The sequence below is a fragment of the Xenopus laevis genome, chromosome 9_10S, assembly GCF_017654675.1.
Source record: "Xenopus laevis strain J_2021 chromosome 9_10S, Xenopus_laevis_v10.1, whole genome shotgun sequence".
Classification (NCBI taxonomy): Eukaryota; Metazoa; Chordata; class Amphibia; order Anura; family Pipidae; genus Xenopus; species Xenopus laevis.
Genome location: NC_054388.1, coordinates 107,161,378 through 107,178,847, shown reverse-complemented (window position 1 = coordinate 107,178,847; position 17,470 = coordinate 107,161,378). Strand labels below are relative to the sequence as shown.

The window sequence follows — 17,470 nt, the reverse complement described above, 5'->3', positions numbered from 1 at the left end:
AAAAAAAAGGGTTGGGGACTCCTGCTCCAGTCTAGGATAATTTGGACACTAGCAATGAGATTGCTGAAACTGCAAACTGGAGATCTGCCAAATATCAAGCTAAATAACTCAAAAACCACAAATAATAAAAAATGAAAGCCAATTGCAAATTGTCTCAGAATATCCCTCTCTACATCATATTAAACGTTAACTCAAAGGTGAATTTAATTGGAAAAGGCAATTATGCTGGAAGACTTCAAGGGCAGAGCCACACACGGAGATTCGGGGAGATTTAGTCGCCCGGCAACAAATCGCCTCTTCTTCGATGACTAATCTCCCCTAAACGCCTTCCCGCTGGCTAGAATGTAAGGACAGAGACACATGCTTAGATTCGGGCGAGATTTAGTTAACATTCTAGCCAGCGGGAAGCAGTTCGTGGAGATTAGTCGCCCCGAAGAAGAGGAGATTTGTTGCTAGGCAACTAACCTCCCCCGGATCTGAGCGTGTCTCTGCCCTAGATCGCCGGCAGGATGGCTCTCGGAGCATACCTTCAGTCCCTCATTTGTACTGGAAAGTCCCGATTTTCTCTGCACTGAACAGACAGAAAAAGAAACAGTTTCTCACTTAATTGGTTTTTAGCAGAGAGCCCAGACCAGGTAACAGGTGCAAATAAGATACTTTGTAACAATTTTGAGACAAAAATACAGTAATAAGGAGAAAAATTTTCAAACTTTCACAGCCTGCCAAATTTTGTAAAATGCACATGATAATTAGAGGGTGTGGCTACAGAAAGGGGCGTGGTCAAAAATTTTTGCAGCGCTACATGTGAAAAAAAATCCCTCATTTTACTTGCAAGATGTTGGGAGGTATGCGGCTGCCCAGTGCGCTAGGTTTTCCAAAGTCGCACATTTCCAAAGTTCCACCTTCTAAAAAAAAATTACCGGCCAGTGGTGGGGGCGGAAAATAAAGGGGCGGGACATGATGCAAAAAGAGGCGGAGCTGATGAGGCACACTGCAAAAGGGGTGGGGCCACTTGGGGTAGCGTCACAAAAGGGACGGGAAGTCGACAAAAATTTAAGTTTTCATCGGCGGAGAAGGGATTTTGTAAATAGTATTACAAATTACCGGCAGCTACAATGCTGGTAAATTTGCAATAGAGGTGTTTTTAGCCGCAGGAAGGCTTTTCAGGGAGATTAGTCACCGAAGAGGCAATTTGTTGCAGAGCGACTAAATCTCCCAGAATCTTTCCATGTGTGTCTCTCTGTCCTAAAGGAAAAGAAGAAAAGAAACATTGAACTTCCATGAAAGGACGCGACCAAACTTTCAAAGACTAACCCGAGTAGGCGGGGTTTTATAACATAATCTTCTTTCTACTGAATGAGCCATGTGGGCGCGGCTTATTTGGCTACTTTCGATATCGCTTCCTGGATTTGCGTTCCAAGTCTCGGTCTGATTAAAGCCGTACTAAGGTCTCTGTGCGGAAGAACCCAGCTGGTTGCTGTAGAAGGCAGACCGGAAGTTCCGGCTGGTGGTGTCAACAGCTGTCTGTGTTTAGGGTTTTGGGCTGTAGCTGTGTCAGTGGAGCGCCCTGTGAGCGGGGTTGGAAGCTCACAGAGGGGAGGACTGTTGTGGGAGATATGTGGGGCCACAAGGGCCGGTGCTTAGGGTTTGGCCTGACTTTTCTTGTTATGAAGAGCAACCTGGGGATCTATAGTGGAGCCTGTGCTTGTGGATTCTGACTTTAACCTGTACATATCAGGGACATTACAAGGGCTCTGTGACATTAACCTGTAAGTGTCAGGAAGGATATAAGGGCCTTCATTAATTTGTCTGTGTATTACTGTAGTATGGGATTTATCTGTGGCTGTTAGAGGCATTATAGGGGCCCTCATTAATTTGTCTGTGTATTACTGTAGTATGGGACTCATCTGTGGGTGTTAGAGGCATTATAGGGGCCCTCATTAATTTGTATGTGTATTACTGTACCTGGGAGAATAAGCTGTGAGTGCAGGCGGTTCAGTCAGTGCTTATATCTATAGAGTGAAACATTGGGTTCTTATTAAGCATTATAGGGTTTCTTGTGCTGGTTGTTTAAGTGGGACACACAGAGACACTATCCCACCAGCATTGGTTTGAGCATTGACAAACACTTGAATATATAACGTTTATATAATGTTTATGCCAAGTTTAACAACAAAGGCGTGACTAGATATTTGGAAATTAGTCTTTTTATTTGATCTTGGGGCGGGGGAAACCTCAACTTTTTTCTTTAAATATAATTTTTGGGTCCCCTTGATCAAGGGGTCCCTCGCCATCTGTGAAATTGGGGGTGGCACCAAGCATCCCGAGGATTGGAGGGGTGACTGCGGGAGGCCCTGGGATGAAAGGGAAGGAGGAGGGTGGTGGAGGACGCCCCTCGGGGGTCAGTGGGGGGTCCGGTGGTACAGAAGGTAGTCCAGAAAAGAGCGTCAGTGCCCAAGAGCTAAAAGAACAAGGCAACAGGCTGTTTGTGGCCCGGAAATACCAAGAGGCTGTGTCCTGTTATAGCAAAGCCATTGTAAGTATCACCTCTTCTCATTCAAATATATGTATATAAATAAGGAACTTCATGTAGAATTAATATTTGTAAAGTGACCTTAAAAATTGTGATGCAGGAGGCAGATATTTTATTTCTTGCATGGGACAGTGTTGCTCAGTGTTTCCCAGCCTTAATATTAAATAATACACAGAAATCTATGAAGTTTCTCAGGCAATCCTGGGGGGGCTTAAATTAGGTGTATTAGCCTAGAAGATACCAATTAATTGCTTGATTTAGGGAGGCTGGTTAGGGTTTTGATCAAGAGTTTTAGGGCCATGAACCAGTCAGGTCCATTCCCATCGGGTCTACATAAACTTTGGTTATGACCTGTTTATCAGCATGGTGGCCAGAAGAATAGATCAGCCCAATTTGTTCTTTTTCTCCATATGGTTGTTATTGGGGATATGTAATTATTTGATTTATTTAGTACTGTAAGACCTAAATGCCACTAAGCCCACTCTCCTAATATACAAAAGTGAAAACGTTCACCTATTCTAGGTTAAAGAATAGCAAGATGGTTGACTGTGCTGGTAATGAACATTATCACTGGAACATTCTTTTTCATATTTAATTCAAATTAGGCAACCTATTTTGCAGAGCTAAATGGAAGAATTATGAAGATTTACTGTAGCTCAATTCTTCAGAGCAAACAATAGGCAATTATTTATAAACGGTCGCCTACAAGATAAGAGCAGAGATCGTATTGGACGTTATGGATAAATGTACTGGTGCAATAAAATGGAAGTAAATCAGCCCTACTGAAGTCATGGGTGGGGGTTTAAGTGTAACTTGTTCACCCACAATATAGATTGGATAAGACAAGGGATCTGTATATTTTGTGTAGCTATTTCTAACAGTGGCCGTTTCTTCTCTGACCCTCCTTTTAGACCAGAAACTCCTCCATTGCTGTGTATCACACTAACCGGGCGCTATGCTACCTGAAGATGCAGCAGCTGGACAAGGCCCTGGCAGACTGCAAACATGCCTTAGAGTTGGACTGTCAGTCGGTGAAAGCCCACTTCTTCCTGGGGCAGTGTCAGATGGAACTAGAGAACTATGATGAAGCCATTGCCAATCTGCAGAGAGGTGACCCCCCAGCCTGCGCTGAACAGTACAATAACATGTCTCTTCCAGCATGTCTCACTTGAGACCAGAGGGGTCCCACCTCCTGTACACAGGATACTTAAATACAGTAGAACCCACATTTTACATCCCCTGATTTTGTTTCCCCTCATGGGGGCCTTTATACATTTCCCTGATTTTACATTTTTCCTGGATTTTACACCATTTTTTTATGGTCCCCTGTAAAATGGGAGTTATATTGTACTGAGCTCATAAAGGAAGTGCTAGGGAAAAGCCAGAGTATCCAGGCACGCCCTCTTTTTTCGTTTAAGCAAGTGTCCTGCCATGAAACTTTACCCCACTGTGTCCCTCTGAGACACCAGAAACGTTTTGTTTTTTAAAGGAGAATTCAACCCTTTAAGAAATAAACCCGTACCCCCCACCCCAAGTAGACCCCCCAGCCTAATTTCCCCCCCCCCCGCGGGGAAATGCCCCATACTTTATACTTACCCCTCAGCACAGTTTCTGGCATCTGAGTTCCACGCAGCCGGGTCTTCAGTAAGCTGACTGGGAGATCGGCATGTCGGCGCATGTGCAGTTGGAGCAATTTGCCGGTTTGCGCATGCACCGAAACGGACGGAAATTGCAGAAGCGCCAGAAGAAGACGAAGATCCGGAAGATGGCTGCTTGGACTCGGATGCCAGAAACTGCGCAGAGGGGTAAGCATAAAGTATGGGGCATTACCCCAGGGGGGCAGTTAGGCTGGAGGGAGGGGGGGTCTACGTGGGGTGGGAGGTACGGGTTTATTTATTAAAGGGTTGAATTCTCCTTTAAAGGGGAACAATTGCGAAAACGAAAATTTAATATAAGCTTCATCAAACTGAAGTAAGAAACTTTCTAAATACAATCAATTAAAAATTCTGCATTGTTTCTGAAATAATCAAGTTTATCTTCACTATCCCTCTCTCAGCATCTGTTATCAAATTTTCATTTTTACAATAGTTCCCCTTTAATGGGAACAATAGGTAAAACAAATTGCACAATGCCCCCAGTAACTAAACTCAGTGACTTTTTACCCCAGGCCAGTTCCCTTTTTCTATAAAATACAAAGTGGCCCAGGGTACGTTCTCAGAGAAATCAGGGCTGCCATCTTTTCCTTTGCTCCAGGTATCCCTCATGCTGCCCTGAGTGAATACATGTGCACAGGGCCGCCATCAGGGGGGGACAGGGGGGACAAGCGTACCGGGCCCGGGCATGAAGGGGGGCCCGGCAGCGCTGCATTTTTTTGAAGATCCGGGCCCCCCTTACGAGCGCCCGAGCCGTACGTCTTGCCTCTTCAGTGCCGAATGCGGAAGTGCCGAAAAGCCGAAGCCGATGCGACGAAAAGACCCGAAGTCACGGAAAAAGCCGAAGTCTGAAGTCACGAAGCGCCGAAAAGACCCGAAGTCACGAAAACAGCCGAAGCCGAAGTCCTGAAGCAGCGCAAAGACCCGAAGTCACGAAAACAGCCGAAGCCGAAGTCCTGAAGCGGTGAAAAGACCCGAAGTCACGAAAGGAGGCGAAGTTGAAGTACTGAAGCCATGAGTTCAATTCTACTGAACACCAGTTTGTGTTTTTTTTTTTTAATCCCCTGGCCACCAATGTATTATTTTAATATTCTATAGGCCCCTGCCACCAATCTTTTTTTTAAAACTTTTGTTTTTGGGGCCCCAATTTTTTTTTTAACTCGTAAGGGGCCCCTTGCCACCATTGTTTTTTTTTTGGGGTTTTTTTTTTAAAAAAAAAATTAATTTTCTTTTTGGTGGCCCCAAATTTTTTTAACTTGTAAGGGGGCCCCTGCCACCAGTTTTTTTTTTTTCAAAAAAATTTTTTTTTCTCCATATTTTTTTTTTGGGGCCCCAATTTGTTTTTAACTTATAAGGGGGCCCCTGCCGCCAATGTTTTTTTTTTTTTTTCAAAAAAAAAATTAATTTTTTTTCAAATTTTTTTTTGGGGCCCCAATTTGTTTTTAACTTATAAGGGGGCCCCTGCCGCCAATGTTTTTTTTTTTTTCAAAAAAAAATTAATTTTTTTTCAAATTTTTTTTTGGGGCCCCAATTTGTTTTTAACTTAGAAGGGGGCCCCTGCCACCAATGTTTGTTTATTTTTTAGTTTTTTTACATTTTTTTTGTTGGGGCCCCAAGTTTTTTTTAACAGGGGGCCCCTGCCACCAATGTTTTTAAAAAAAAAAAATTTTTAATTTTTTTTTTTTGGGGCCCCAATTTTTTTTATAAGGGGGCCCTGACCATCAATAGCTTTTTACAACTTGTGTGGGGGGGGGGTTACTTTTTTAGCGCTGATGTCTGTGTGGTCTTTTAACTGCGATGTGGGCGGGATATGGGGCGGAGCTTGGTCGTCAGTGTGGGCGGGGCCCAGGGGGCCCCAAAAATTTTGTTGTACGGGGCCCCGTGATTTCTAATGGCGGCCCTGCATGTGCAGTATAGAACCTCTTTAATACTTGTCTTCACTCAATCTGCTGAGAGCTGAAAAAAAAAGATGGCGGCACACGGAGAGCACCCTGGGCTGGAGTGTTTTTTTAAAGATGAATTGAGTCAACCCAGAGTAAAAGGTCTTCAATTAAAATCTAACAAATTGGCGCCCCCAATGGTGTTTTCGACATTGCATTCACCTTAACCGATAAGATAAAATGCAGCACATGCACTGAAATATCTTATGCACGGGCTGTTTCTGGAGCCTAGGGGCAGATTTATCAAAGGTCGAATAGTAAATTGAGATTCAAATTTTTGAGTTTCAAAATTCACAGATTCAAATTTTAATCCCCTTATTCGAATGTAAATGCCTTAAACCTGCCGAGTTCATGTACAAGTCAATGGCCGAGGTCCGTTAAGCCATTTGGAGATGTTAATAGCCTTCCTGACATTTTTTCGGGAGAAAAACTCAATTCGATTCGAATTTCGGGTCGGAACCATTCGATCGACTATAAGACATTCAAATATTTTTCTTAAAGGTGTTAATTTTTAGTATGTTATAGAGTAGCTAATTCTAAACTTTTCAGCTAGTCTTCATTATTTTTTTTTTTTTTTTTATAGTTTTTGAATTATATGCCATCTCCTTCTGACTCTTTCCAGCTTTCAAAAAGGGGTCATCGATCCCATCTAAAAACAAATGCTCTGTAAGGCTACACATTTATTGTTATTGCTACATTTTATTACTCTTCTTCCTATTCATGTCTCTCCTATTCATATTCCAGTCTCTTATTCAAATCAGTGAATGGTTGCTAGGGTAATTTGGACCATAGCAACCAGTTTGCTGAAATTGCAAACTGAAGAGCTGCTAAATACAAATCTAAATAACTCAAAAACCACAAATAATAAAAAAAAGAAAACCAATTTATATTGGAACATCACTCTCTACATTACAAAAGTTAATTCAAAGGTGAACAAACCCTTTAAATAGCCTCCCAGTCGAATTGTGAGTTTATTCGAATTTAAAAAAAATTCACATGAATTCGAAATTCGACCTTTGATAAATGGGCCTCCTAAAGTCTATTTAATGCAAAAAGTGTTTACACAGAAGATATATTTATTTATTTACACCAGCAGACTTAGTGCTGCCTGACAGCAAAAGTATATTTAGGTCTTGAACAAGCTTGAAAAACAAGAACACAGAGGCCCGGCACACAGGTTTAGCAAGCCGTGAGCTCACAGTGTGACTTGTCGCAGCTTTAGTTTCCCTTGAAAATGACACATGCAGGGAGGCCTAGATGTAGGTTCAGATTGTTGTACTTTATAGACTGGAGTGCAATTCCACTAATGTAATGAATGCATTGCTACAATAACTGTATGGATATGTGTTTAAAGGAACAGTTCAGTGTGAAAATAAAAACTGGGTAAATAAATAGGCTGTGCAAAATAAAAAATGTATCTAATATAGTTAGTTAGACAAAAATGTAATGTATAAAGGCTGGAGTGACTGGATGTGTAACATAATAGTCAGAACACTACTTACTGCTTTTCAGCTCTCTAACTCTGAGTTAGTCAGTGACTATAAGGGGGGCCACATGGGACATAACTGTTCAGTGAGTTTGCAATTGATCCTCGTCATTCAGCTCTGATTCAAAAGCAACAGTTATGTCCCAGGTTACCGCCTGGTAGGGATGCTCCGAATCCAGGATTCGGTTTGGGATTCGGCCTTTTTCAGCAGGATTCGGCCGAATCCTTCTGCCCGGCTGTTAGGGGCAGGGAGGGAAATCGTGACTTTTTGTAAAAAAAAAAAACCCTTATTTGGATTATCAGATAAAATGGAGTCTATGGGAGACAACCTTTCCGTAATTTGGAGCTTTCTGGATAACGTATGCCATACCTGTATTCCCTTACACTAATCCATAACCCTGTGTAATATTGGTCGCTGTGTTACTGGGGCTTGTGTTTATCTTCCCAGTATCAACACAGAGAGCATTGAACCTGGTCGCTATGGATTTTTACCAATGCAACTTTACAGTATCACCCTGCCCAGTATTACATAATTTAAAGGACAAGGAAAGTTAAACTAAAGAAGTAGCTAGAAATGTTGTACATAATGTTTTGTGCTTCTGTATCAGCCCAAGGCAACCACAGCCCTTTAGCAGTAAAGATCTGTGTCTCCAAAGATGCCCCAGTAGCTCCCCATCTTCTTTTCTGCTCATTCACTGCACATGCTCTGTGCTGCTGTCACTTACTGAGCTTAGGGAGCCACTCACAATATACAGTACACATAGAATAGAAATGTCACAATATAAGGCTGATTAGTAATTAATACAGATAATTACTACATGGCAGCACAGAAACCAGTGCAATTAGCATCAGAATTTAATAATCAGCAAACCTGTAGCATCAGCTTATATTACAGCCAGGGAAGCTCATTTTCTGCTGGATAATTAGTGACGAGCCCTAAGCTTAGCTTCTCAACAGCCAATCAGAGCCCACTGAGCATGTGAGTGTCACAGACACTTTCCAAGATGGTGACCCCCTGTGACAAGTTTGAAGTCCTGGATCATTGCTGCTATTGTCAAGCTGAAACTTTAGCCTTGTGCAATAAGTTCACTATATAAAATATGCCATTTTTAGCCACATTCATTTTTAGGGTTTAGTTCTCCTTTAAGCTAATAGTTTCCCAACCAGCTACCCCATAAAAAAAGAAAATGAAATAGTCTTTACAAGTCTATAACTGGTATTCTCCTTCTCCCTGTGCAGCATATAACCTGGCCAAAGAGCAGAGGCTGAACTTCGGAGATGATATCCCCGGTGCCCTGCGAATTGCCAAGAAGAAACGTTGGAACAACATAGAGGAGAGACGGATCAACCAGGAGAACGAGCTGCACTCGCATCTCACCAAACTCATCCTGGCAGAGAAAGAGAGGTGGGTGGCCATTTGCTCTGCAGCCCATTTGCTCTGCAGCCCATTTGCTCTGCAGCCTTGCTCATAATCTGCTTGTGTTGTGCTACGTCACATGCAGACTTTTTAGCTTTTCTGTTGTCTCTTGGAGGGGTCACAGCTCAGCATTCATCTGATACGGTTAATTTACCACTTTTTTTTGTTTTTACAGGGAACTCGAAGAAGCAGAGAGAAAACACCAAGAAGATAACGTAGAGGAGAATAGAGGTCGAGCCCTGTTGTCTAGTGTGGCTTCGAAACATGTGAGCAGGATTCTTATGGGATGTTTAGTGTTTTGGGCTTTTTCCTTGTACAGGTATGGGATCCGGAAACTCGTTATCCAGAAAGCTCCGAATTATGGAAAGGCTTTCTTCCATAGACCAATGTGTAAAAGAAACTGATCCGCACACACACCGATTAGTGCAGTCGGGGATTATCCCCTTTTATTCAGCCACCAAACATCAACGTTTCGGGGGGGAACACCCACCCTTCATCAGGATACAATTATTTGTGCAGTCACCCATTTATACCCAACTTCCCACGCCTTCTTTTCCCATCATGCAATTTGCCATAAAAATTAACCCTTATGTGGGATACAGGAAATTCGACCTATATGTTACATACAATAAAGCAATCAATTTGGTACGGTTAATTTTTATGGCAAATTGCATGATGGGAAAAGAAGGCGTGGGAAGTTGGGTTTAAATGGGTGACTGCACAAATAATTGTATCCTGATGATTGTATCCTGATGAAGGGTGGGTGTTCCCCCCCGAAATGTTGATGTTTGGTGGCTGAATAAAAGGGGATAATCCCCGACTGCACTAATCGGTGTGTGTGCGGATCCGTTTCTTTTACATATTGATTGCTAAGGGACCCGGCCGGGTCAACGGAAGGAACGCACCACCAGCTTGCAGGATTGGTGAACTACAGGTGTGCGGTAGGATAATTACATTGTTTCTTCCATAGACTCCATTTATAATTAAATAATCCAAATTTTTAAGAAACCATTTCCTTTTTCTGTGTAATAATAAAACAGTAGCTTGCACTTGATCCCAACAAAAAATAATTATTGGAAGCAAAATCAGCCTATTGGGTTTATTTAATGTTTACATGATTTTCTAGAAGACTTAAGGTATGAAGATCCAAATTATGGAAAGATCCATTATCCAGAAAACCTCAGGATAACCGGTCCCATACCTGTACCATTATTGTATAATTGCTGGGCCAGTGTACCTTCTGCACTGAAATCCATTTCTCAAAAGAGCAAACAGATTTTTTATATTCAATTTTGAAATCTGACATGGGGCTAGACATTTTGTCAATTTCCCAGCTGCCCCCAGTCATGTGACCTGTGCCTGCACTTTAGGAGAGAAATGCTTTCTGGCAGGCTGCTGTTTTTCCTTCTCAATGTAACTGACTGTGTCTCAGTGGGACCTGGTTTTTACTATTGAGTGTTGTTCTTAGATCTACCAGGCAGCTGTTATCTTGTGTTAGGGAGCTGCTATCTGGTTACCTTCCCATTGTTCTGTTGTTAGGCTGCTGGGGGGGGAAAAGGGAGGGGGTGGTATCCCTCCCAACTTGCAGTACAGCAGTAAAGAGTGATTGAAGTTTATCAAAGCACAAGTCACATGACTTGGGGCAGCTGGGAAATTGACAATATGTCTAGCACCATGTCAGATTTCAAAATTGAATATAAAAAAATCTGTTTGCTCTTTTGAGAATTGGATCTCAGTGCAGAATTCTGCTGAAGCAGCACTATTAACTGATTCATTTTGAAATAAAAAATTTTCCCATGACAGTATCCCTTTAAAGGACCAGTAACACATTTTTTTAGCAATTTCAACGTTTAATTTGTCTGTTTTTTTTCCGTTGTATACTAAACGAGTTTAAAAATTTTTTTTATGTTACTGTCCTTTAAAGGAATTGTTCAGTGTAAAAATAAAAACTGGGTAAATAGATAGACTGTGCAAAATAAATAAATGTTTCTAATATAGTTAGTTAGCCAAAAATGTAATGTATAAAGGCTGGAGTGACTGGATGTGTAACATAATAGCCAGAACACTACTTCCTGCTTTTCAGCTCTCTTGGTTTATACTGACTGGTTACCCTGGCTACCAGGTAGTAACCAATCAGTGACTTGAGTGGGGGCACATTGGTCATAACTGTTGCTTTTGAATCTGAGCTGAATGCTGAGGATCAATTACAAACTCACTGAACAGTTATGTCCCATGTGACCCCCCTTATAGTCACTGACTAACTCAGAGTTAGAGAGCTGAAAAGCAGGAAGTAGTGTTCTGGCTATTATGTTATACATCCAGTCACTCCAGCCTTTATACATTACATTTTTGGCTAATTTACTATATTAGATACATTTTTTATTTTGCACAGCCTGTCTATTTACCCACTTTTTATTTTTACACTGAACAATTCCTTTATGATCTTTGCGTCCCATGGTAGAAAAGTGCTATAAAATTGTTACTATTATTATAATTCATTATTACTGTACCTGCAATTTACAGCATTTGCTGCTTATATGTTTTTATTGATTATTTGCTGCTTTCTAGGACAAGTATCTTGCTGAGATGGAGGAACTTTTCTCTCAAGTGGATGAAAAGAGAAAGGTGAGTGTATTATATTCGGCCTCAGTCTGGGCACGTAAAGGACCAGTGCTGCTGTTAGTGGTTATATGTTTGGCCACTTAAGCAAGATTTCCAGCTTAAAGGGGAACTATCACGAAAATGAAATATAAGCTTCCTCATACTGAAATAAGATACTTTCTAAATGCAATCAATTAAAAATGTTGTACTGTTTCTGAAATAATCAAGTTTATCTTCACTATCCCTCTGTCTATGTTTCTCTTCATTCTGTCTTCATGCAGCAGTTGAGTGTCAGATGAATGATCCAATATATCTTATAGGGGGGCTCCTTTTGCCTAGAAGATGTATTAGAGCTCACTATATTAAAATCACCAGACATCATGTCTCTCTACATGCAGGATTTGTGCAAAAAGCAGTTATTTTGTTAGATTTTGTTTGTACTGGAATCAGTTATTTGAGTGAACTCTAATACATCTGCTAGGCAAAAGGAGCCCCCCTATAAGATATATTGGATCTAACTGTCAATGAATATCTGACACCCAACTGCTGCATGAAGACAGGATGAAGAGAAACAGATGCTGAGAGAGGAATAGTGATTATAAACTTGATTATTTCAGAAACATTACAGAATTTAAAATTGATTGTATTTAAAAAGTTTCTTTTAGTATGAGGAAGCTTATATTAAATTTTTATTTTTGTGACAGTTCCCCTTTGGTAGTGAGAATTGAGGAAAGCTATGCACAGAGCTGCCATGTTGTTTTTTCTTAAGCTCCTCCCTATTCTTCTCAACAGAAGAGAGACATCCCAGATTATCTGTGTGGCAAGATCAGTTTTGAGCTCATGAGAGAACCCTGCATAACACCCAGTGGAATCACGTACGATAGGAAAGACATTGAGGAACATCTCCAGGTAATTGAATGTTGGGAGCGGTACTGCAGGGGGGTTAGTTATTATAGGGACTGAAAGAAAGAAAGGGATCAGTTACTTGTTGCTATTGCGGATGAAACCATGCAGGCGCAGGGAGAATATACAGACCTTTCAAATATTGCCCTGGAATTGAATTTAGGACATTATTGGAGGAAGTGGGTCTTGACACTTAAAGGAAAAGTTCAGTGTAAAAACTGGATAAATAGCAGGAAGTAGTGTTCTGGCTATTATGTTACACATCCAGTCACTCCAGTCTTTATACATTACATTTTTGCATAACTATATCAGAAACATTTTTTTATAGTTTTTATTTGTATACTGAACTGTTCCTTTAAAAGCATCCAGAAATGTTGGGCAGGAAAGGGGGTTGGGCTAGCAATCACTATTTTACATTTATATTTACAGTGCACATCTTCTATTTATATATCGCGGGGCTCATTTCTTCTCTCTCGCTAACATTCAGACATTTAGAAATAGCCTGCCCGTGCCTTCTATATTATTAGGAGCAGATTTATCAAGGGTTTTTTTGAACTCCCATAACTTTGAAATTCGAATTTAAAAAAAAGACCAATTGATTAACTTCGGGTGAATAGGCTGTGTTGGAATCGTTCGAATCGAATCCCAAAACCTACATTTTTCAAAGTCCACCAAATGACTCCAAATAGGTTCTTGGAGGTCCCCCATAAGCTAGAACAGCATTTTGGCAGGTTTTAGATGGTGAATGGTCGAAGTTTTAAAGAGACAGTACATGATAAATTTCGATATTCGAATAGTCAAATTTTTTTCACATTCGAATCTAATTTTGGTCTATTCAATAGACGAAGTACACAAAGGTTTTTTTTTTTTTTATTTCGAATTTTCACTTAGACCCTTGATAAACCTGCCCCTAAATCTTGATAACATTTATAGATCTCTCACTTTTCTTTATTTTTCTTTATCCAGAGGGTCGGACACTTTGATCCAGTAACTAGAAGCCCTTTGACTCAAGATCAGCTCATCCCCAACCTGGCCATGAAGGAGGTGATCGATGCATTTATATCAGAGAATGGCTGGGTGGAGGACTATTGATTGTGGAGAAGACTAACGGTGGCCTGGCATTGCAATTTGATTCCTACTCCTCTTGTGCCTGTCTAGCCTTAAGCCTTACTCATCTCCCTTATGTGTCAGAGCCTAGTCTCTTCTAGAGCTTATTCTAGATCAAGCAACCCGAGTCTGCTTCTTTGGCTATTTGCCTTGGTCATTTGTTTGTGTGCGTTTGCCATAGTCACAAATACGGTGACCTTCCAGTGAGCCTGCCTGCTTTTCACTTAAAGGATAAGTAAACCTTTAAAATAAGCAAATGAAAAATTGATGAGGGGGCTATTCTAAGCACTTTTGTAATTTACATTCATTATTTATTTTGTTTTATTTTGCAGAGCAAACCTCTTTCTTTCTCCTGACAACTTCCTTGACTACTTGGTGGTCAGACTGGTGGGAAACTGACCAGCAGGTGGTGCTGTTGTTAACAAAATTCATTCATAACAGCGCCACCTGCTGGTCAGTTTCCCACCAGTCTGACCACCAAGTAGTCAAGGAAGTTGTCAGGAGGTTGTCACCAGCAGGTGGTGCTGTTGGAACAAAATTAATTCATATTAACAGTACATGTATCCCTTAATATCTTTGATATAAAACAAAATAATTGATGAATGTACATTAATACATACATACAAAAGTGCTTAGAATAGCCCCCTCGTCAATTTTACATTCACTTATTTTAAAGGTTTACGTGTCCTTTAATGTTTCCTTTCCTTGGAGGACACTACATAGCGATGGACTGTTTTATAGCTGAGTGGTTTAAGGGCTGAAGGACTATGTTCTGGAGATGGCCCACCCAGCATGCACTCTGCCAGCCATCATCTCACACCCAGAAGTATTTAGTACTACTCCCAGAGACTGTGCTACTATGGCATGAGAACAAGCCCAGCGTATTGTATGCCAATATTTTGCCCTTTCAATTCAACACAAGGATCTAGTGTGTTCTTATACAGCAGTTGGAGTTTTGTTTTGGAGTCCTCACACCAGAACTTTCAGTGTGGGCTTTGCAGAACATTTGCTTGGCACACAGAATGGCTGTGAAGCAAGAGTCCTGGCTCATGACAAATGGAGCACTTGGCTTGATATGGAGACTGACTGCAGGAAGCAACGCATGAAACACATTAAACCTGTAAAAGCTGCAGATGGAAGGATTGGCATTTACTAATGTATGACACGTACATACTCCAAGGCACATCTGCAGCAATGAATGTATCCGCCCCGGGACTTGAACTCCTTTGCTTTACTCTGTACATAGTCTGTAAATATGTTCTAGTGTCTCAGACATGTGTGTGTGTGAGGCCATTGTGGAGCGATATAGATACATACATTAAAGGAGTTACACTGTATCTCTGTTCTCTTATTGATATAGTCCCTTACATAAATGATACACCCCAGTGGAGTTTACAATCCAAGGTCCCATTCATATGCACTGTGGCCATTTTTGCTTAGGAGGAACCAATTAATCTGGCCATGTGTTTCTGGAGCCAATCATTCTTGTGGCTCCACAAACGGGATAAAGGAATAACTACCCCTGGTCCATTTTTTGGAACCCGTCCCATACCCGCAACCCGTATTCTTACCTGCTTGGACCCACTACCCGACCCGCAAGTACCTTATCCGCAACCCGGACCCGCTGACCATCAAGAATCAGAAAGTGCTGTCATTGTAAACCGGAAGTGACATCATCGGAAGTAGACGTGATCAGAAAAAAGGAGTAAAAATCGCTATTGAGAAGACCCGCAGAACCGCGTCTATAGCCGCACCCGGAACTTCTACCCGCAGGTCTTTGTGGGTACCCGACCCGCTGCAGGACTCTGCCCCACACCACAGTAAAAAGTCCACCAGCGTTAAAAACAGTAAACCCCCCTCATTTACAAGTTATAAAAAGCCATTGGTGGCCAGGGCCCCCCTACAAGTTAAAAAAAAAAAAAATCATTGGTGGTCAGTAGTGATGGGCGAATTTGTCCAGGACACCGAAAATGTGTGAAATTTGCAAAATGGCGAAAAATTAGCAAAACACGAATTTTGACACCAGTGTCAAATTTTTAATGTTAGTATGACAGAGACAATTTGCAATTGGTTTTGATTTTTTTATTATTTCTAGTTTGAGTTATTCAGCAGCTCTCTGGTTGGCAATTTCAGCAATTTGGCTGTTAGGGTCCAAATTCCCCTAGCAACCATGCACTGATATGAATAAGAGACTGGAATGTGAATAGGAGAGGCCTGAATAGAAAGATGATTATAAAAAAAAGTAGGTATAACAATAACTTTGTAGCGTTTGTTCTTCAGATGGGGTCAGTGACCCCTATTTGAAAGATAGAAAGAGTCAGAAAAAGGCAAATAATTCAAAAACTAAGTAAGAAAGAAATCAAAGCCAATTGAAAAGCTGCTTAGAATTATCCAATCTATAACATGCTAAAAGTTAACTTAAAGGTGAACCACCCCTTTAAATATGCTACTTGCCTAGTAACCCATAGCAACGAATCCAAAGTTACATTTGCTGGGTTACCAGATGTGGGTTAAATGTAAGACTTATTACTACTAGGGATGCACCGAATCCAGGAATCGTTTCGGGACTCTGCCTTTTTCAGCAGGATTTGTCCGAATTGAATCTGAATCCTAATTTGCATATGCAAATTAGGGGCTGGGAGGGAAGTCGTGACTTTTTGGCACAAAACAAGGAAGTAAAAAACAGTTTTCCCCTTCCCACCTGTAATTTGCAAATTAGGATTCGGTTAGGTATACGGCCGAATCTTTCACAAAGAATTCGGTGGTTCGGCCAAATCCAAAATAGTGGATTCGGTGTATCTCTAATTATTACATTACCCAGGTAAATCTTTTTTTCTTCATCTCTATAATTTGCATCTCTTGTTTCCATGGTCCCACTCACCCTAGCAACAGGAAATGGGTTGGTTAGAATTAGAAGGGCTAAAAATTACAATACTAAAGTAGTCTGCTTTTTGGTTATCATATACACTAAACACCAAAAAAAAGTATAGCATTTAAATTCCCAGGCTGTTGTAGAACTAAAAGGCTAATTGTTCACCAACCACATAAAAGTAACAAAGACCCAACTGCTTGACCATTTGACTGAGTTCAATCTGTGAAGAAGGTTCCATAGATGTACATTAGTAGTTCTAGATTCATCTTACTTTGTGCTTATGGGTTTAATATCCTTGCATTAAAGTTCTGGTAACTGTATGATGAGCAGAATATAAAGAACCCCATGGAAACAGGACAGGGCACATTTCAATACAATGGTGTAGAGCAGTTTTGGCACATATGTAAACTGATAGAACCAAGTTTGCCTTAATTCTAGTAACCTATTGGCAACCAATCAACAGGTAGCGTTTACTGGTCTCCTGATTGAACGCAAACAACTGACTGGTTGCTATGAGTTACAAGACCTGAAGCCTATGATTTTTTTTTTTGTGGTTCTAGTTAATGAAAACACTGGAGGTTATGGCACACATTGCCCGTCTTATTGTTTTCTCCATAAAGGAGAAGGAAACCCCCCTGGGCGCAAAAACCTAACTTGTTACTTACCCCTCTGCGCAGGTCCAGTCCACGGAGTTCACAGACGCCATCTTCTTCCACGCGATCTTCTTCCTGCTTTGACCGGCGTGACTTTTGGCGCATGTGCAGTAGATCCGTACCGGCAAAATGCTCCTACTGCGCATGCGCCAAAAACGCCGGTCAAAGCAGGAAGAAGATCACGTGGAAGAAGATGGCGTCTGTGAACTCCGTGGACTGGACCTGCGCAGAGGGGGTAAGTAACAAGTTAGGGGCATTTGCCCAGCGGCACAGTTAGGGCAGGAGGGAGGGGGATCAACACAGAGG

General features: G+C 41.3%; 1 protein-coding gene across 1 annotated transcript; it reads left to right on the top strand.

The window, feature by feature from the left end:
- The first annotated feature begins 1,083 nt into the window (after positions 1 to 1,083).
- On the top strand, positions 1,084 to 13,869 carry stub1.S (STIP1 homology and U-box containing protein 1, E3 ubiquitin protein ligase S homeolog). The gene is made up of 7 exons (XM_018239333.2): positions 1,084 to 2,536; positions 3,445 to 3,643; positions 8,851 to 9,016; positions 9,204 to 9,294; positions 11,597 to 11,653; positions 12,422 to 12,538; positions 13,499 to 13,869. The coding sequence occupies exons 1-7, from the start codon at positions 2,360 to 2,362 to the stop codon at positions 13,622 to 13,624; spliced, it is 933 nt and encodes a 310-aa protein (XP_018094822.1). The 5' UTR covers positions 1,084 to 2,359; the 3' UTR covers positions 13,625 to 13,869.
- Positions 13,870 to 17,470: the final 3,601 nt, after the last annotated feature.

Excerpts from the sequence above, each read along its gene's own strand:
- stub1.S (XM_018239333.2), top strand. The coding sequence starts at position 2,360 with ATGAAAGGGAAGGAGGAGGGTGGTGGAGGACGCCCCTCGGGGGTCAGT. Across the intron at positions 3,644-8,850 it reads CATTGCCAATCTGCAGAGAG|CATATAACCTGGCCAAAGAG; the intron begins GTGACCCCCCAG and ends CTCCCTGTGCAG. Across the intron at positions 12,539-13,498 it reads ACATTGAGGAACATCTCCAG|AGGGTCGGACACTTTGATCC; the intron begins GTAATTGAATGT and ends TTCTTTATCCAG.